This window comes from Rhagoletis zephyria, unplaced genomic scaffold (genome assembly GCF_001687245.7).
Source record: "Rhagoletis zephyria isolate East Lansing unplaced genomic scaffold, Rhagoletis_zephyria_1.1 Rzeph_scaffold_12359, whole genome shotgun sequence".
Classification (NCBI taxonomy): Eukaryota; Metazoa; Arthropoda; class Insecta; order Diptera; family Tephritidae; genus Rhagoletis; species Rhagoletis zephyria.
The window spans coordinates 13,305-17,429 of record NW_016169433.1 but is presented as its reverse complement, the minus strand read 5'-3'; the positions used below and the strand labels follow the sequence as shown (position 1 = coordinate 17,429).

General features: G+C 44.3%; 1 protein-coding gene across 1 annotated transcript; it reads right to left on the bottom strand.

Annotated features, from left to right (window-relative positions):
- Window positions 1-408: 408 nt before the first annotated feature.
- Window positions 409-2,289, bottom strand: Cpr92F (cuticular protein 92F). Its single transcript, XM_017633863.1, has 3 exons — window positions 2,269-2,289; window positions 1,430-2,177; window positions 409-1,002 (listed from the first exon to the last, which is right to left on the bottom strand). The coding sequence occupies exons 1-3, from the start codon at window positions 2,287-2,289 to the stop codon at window positions 599-601; spliced, it is 1,173 nt and encodes a 390-aa protein (XP_017489352.1). The 3' UTR covers window positions 409-598.
- Between the last annotated feature and the right edge of the window lie 1,836 nt (window positions 2,290-4,125).

The following is a 4,125-nucleotide window of genomic DNA, read 5'->3' as shown; positions in this document are numbered from 1 at the left end:
AGAGGAAAAGAAAATTTATTCTAATACATTCCTGCAACCGATTAGTAATAAATTTTCTTGCATTGTGTATGTACTTTCCCGTTTCGATACTTCTTATGCTGCTTACTTATATGTAATTCGTTTCTTGATAATGTTATTCCATTTATGTATGTATATTCAATCCTTTCCGTTCCGATAATCCGCAGTGAGATAATAAGTATGTATTTAATTCGTTATTCTACGCTTAATTGTCAGAAATTAGTAATGGTGGGAGTTGTACTGGCCGTCATTTTCATGGCTGTAATAATCTTCTCGTCCCGGACCATGACTTGCCGCGGCCAAAGCATTCAAGTGTGCTGCACGGGCATGTTGCACTTCCGGTGGCTCGATTGGTACGCCATTGTGAATGATTGGGATGTGGANCAATTTTCTTGCATTGTGTATATACTTTCCCGTTTCGATACTTCTTATACTGCTTACTTATATGTAATTCGTTTCTTGATAATGTTATTCCATTTATGTATGTATGTATATTCAATCCTTTCCGTTCCGATAATCCGCAGTGAGATAATAAGTATGTATGTGTTTAATTCGTTATTCTACGCGTAATTGTCAGAAATTAGTAATGGTGGGAGTTGTACTGGCCGTCATTTTCATGGCTGTAATAATCTTCTCGTCCCGGACCGTGACTTGCCGCGGCCAAAGCATTCAAGTGTGCTGCACGGGCATGTTGCACTTCCGGTGGCTCGATTGGTACGCCATTGTGAATGATTGGGATGTGGATAGGTCCTGGATGTTTGTAGCTGCCCGCATAACCACCGTCATATGGGCCATCCCATCGCCCGTCGTAGTGACGGCCTTCGTCGTGTGAACCACCATGACCCGCTCGTGCTGACGCTTCTACGACAGCGGCATAATGCGCTGCCTTAGCATGTTGCACTTCTGGCGTTTCTACCGGCACCCCATTGTGAATCACAGGAATGTGGTAACCATGTGCAGGTACTGCGTGACCAATAGAATGACCTGCTCGAGCAGCAGCGTGTGCAGAATAATGCGCAGCTTTAGCATGAGCAACTTCTGGTGTGTCTACGGGCGCACCATGGGCATGTGCCGAATGACCTAAAGCTCTAGCATGCGCGGCAAAATGTTCAGCCTTGGCAGCCTGTACATCAGGAGTATCCACAGGGACTCCACCATGAGTCAACGGAATGTGGGACAAAGCGTTTTGGTGCGCATAGTTCCAAGAATGTCCGTATAGTGAACGCTTATACAAATGNTTGACGGCCTTCGTCGTGTGAACCACCATGACCCGCTCGTGCTGACGCTTCTACAACCGCGGCATAATGCGCTGCCTTAGCTTGTTGCACTTCTGGCGTTTCTACCGGCACCCCATTGTGAATCACAGGAATGTGGTAACCATGTCCAGGTACTGCGTGACCAATAGAATGACCTGCACGAGCAGCAGCGTGTGCAGAATAATGCGCAGCTTTAGCATGAGCAACTTCTGGTGTGTCTACGGGCGCACCATGGGCATGTGTCGAATGACCTAAAGCTCTAGCATGCGCGGCAAAATGTTCAGCCTTGGCAGCCTGTACATCAGGAGTATCCACAGGGACTCCACCATGAGTCAACGGAATGTGGGACAAAGCGTTTTGGTGCGCATAGTTCCAAGAATGTCCGTATAGTGAACGCTTATACAAATGATGAACGTGCGGATCATGAGGATCTGGATGCGCAGCTGCGGCGGCGGCAGCAGCAGCATATGCAGCATAATGCTCAGCGCGAGCATGTTGCACTTCTGGAGTGTCTACAGGAACTCCGTCATGAGTCAAAACCGGAATGTGTTGTGGATAATGTTGGGCGTATGGCACGTAGGAGTGAGCAGCAGCGGCGTGAATGGCGGCAAAGTGAGTATCTTGAGGTAATGGAGACTTCGGCAAATTCGTTCCGATAGCATTAAAACCATGGTGTGGATCGGCAACATATGAAAGCGACTGTATGTGTCCGCTGCCATCAACGTAAGAGTAGGAACCACGGGTCACCCCATCGTGAGAACGGGTCTCTTGCTTCTGTGAGTTGGGATCAGCATATCCATATGAGTAGGTATGTGCATGAGGGTCTAGTTGTTGAAATTGTGTTGAAACTGCACCGTGCAGGGATGCGGTGCATGAAGATACCAGCAACGCTGCTAAAATTAGCTGAAAGTATTGCAAAAGAAGATAAATTAAATGAAATGGCATTGCAATTGATTAAATATATTTATTTTTCGGAAATAAAGTTCAAACATACATAGTATATAATTGCGAACATAGTAGAGATGGGCACGGGACTAAATATTTAATCCCGATCCCGCCCATCGCGAAATTCGATTTTTAAGTCCCGAACCCGCCCATCCCGACGTTTTTCAGAATTGTACCGCGGGTCCCGTGGGTCCCGAAATCTATCTTTATAGCAGGCTACATTCGGACAACAAATTTAAACGATCAATTAAGATTTCAACGTGTGTGGCGTGGTTTGCAAACCGATCGAAGGTTAACAAAAATGTTCATGTCTTTCAAATTAATTTGAAATAATAAAAATAATAATGAAAGATCTGATATCTTCCGATTACTTTGTTTTGCTTAAAAAAAGTGCTTATTTCGAACATCGTTTTTAAGGAAGATTTTGTGAATTTTCGGGGGTTGCGGTTTTATCGGCAGTATCGGGAAAAGATTTTGGTCCCGTCTCGCCCGCCATATTTTTACAGGTCTTCCCGATACCGTCCATCCCGGCCAATTTTAAATCAGTACCGTGGGTCGCGCGGGTCCCGCTGTCCTGCGCCCATCTCTAGTACATGGTACATATGGAGTGAAAAAGGACTCCCACAGCTCGAAGGAGTGTTTTAAGAATTTTCCGAATAAGGAGTCACAAGGGAATCTCACAGCAACACCTTGAATAAGAGTTTTCGCAGCGCACCGAATGTGGGGTGAAAAGGAGATCAAGATGTTTATTTTTGTTATCTTGTTTTTCTTTTCTTCGTATTAAGTCTGAAAGATGATAATGAAATTTTGAATCAAGGGGTCGTCTCTTCCGAATCTTCCTGGAAATGACACGACTAAAAAAGCTGTTGACGTTCGGGCAGTTGCGAATGTATTTACTTACATAGATGTAAGCAATAACGCGTGGTAAATTACTTTTGGCTAACTTTAGGCACATTTAAAAGAAAATTTGCTGGTTCTGGCAAAGAATATAATAGACCGAACACGAAGTGGTGCCACAATTCAAGGAAACGTCTTTTAAGAATGCATAGATAATAAATATTATTCTGTATTAAATCATTGTATTTAATTTTAAGTTAAACAAAAAAAAAACCGAATACATATTTATATATTAGATTTTCAGCATTTTGAAAAACCGTAGAACCTTCTTTACGGTCTATTATCGGAGCACTCCCAAAACACTCCATTAACGATCAAATTACCATTTCTATGAAAAAGTTATGAACGACTTCCATATATACGGAGCACAAAGTCATTCCCATACAAAAAACTGAAGTGACTAATACATGAGCTTCGACACGGGGTATATATGTAGTATAATAAATAAAATCATAGTTTAAAAAACTAAAAAATCTTTTTTATTACAATGTGACCTTAAAAGTGCAATGGGGTATAGTTGTGTTAGGTGTGCAATTACAGTTGCACGGCTATACTCAATCCCGACTCTTGCGTCCTCGTTCGCGCACTCTGGGCAACGTGAGCAACCCATGTGCGAGATGCGGTAACCAATCCGAGTGGGGCCTTGGGTTACGGCAGAAAGAGAGGGAGCTCCGGTGTGGCCATTCCGACTTATTCGGTTTAAGGGCTCACTAAAGGCTGCAACATCTGTTCACCAATAGGTGCGGCTACAAGCGGGTGTCTGTCTTGGAGCAATGTCTGGGGCCTTGTGGCGTAAACTACAGCGGCCATATAAAGGACCGCAAATTCGGTGATGGATTTGTGGTGGGAGAGAGACTCCGAGTACTATCGTTCACCCCGGAGGACAAACGTCTAGCCATAGTTCGCATCAAAGCGAGATTTCTTCATGATACGGAAGAGACGGATGAGGTATCAAAGGAACTCTTCTATGAGCGCTTGGGGCGCACGTACGAGCGCTACGCCCGCGACG

Bases quoted from the DNA above. Each gene is read 5' to 3' on its own strand.
- Cpr92F (XM_017633863.1), bottom strand. From the start codon at position 2,289: ATGTTCGCAATTATATACTAT. The intron at 2,178-2,268 runs GTATGTTTGAAC...CAATACTTTCAG, and splicing joins TGTTCGCAATTATATACTAT to CTAATTTTAGCAGCGTTGCT. The intron at 1,003-1,429 runs GTCATTCTATTG...CTGCTCGAGCAG, and splicing joins ACACGCTGCTGCTCGTGCAG to GTCATTCTATTGGTCACGCA.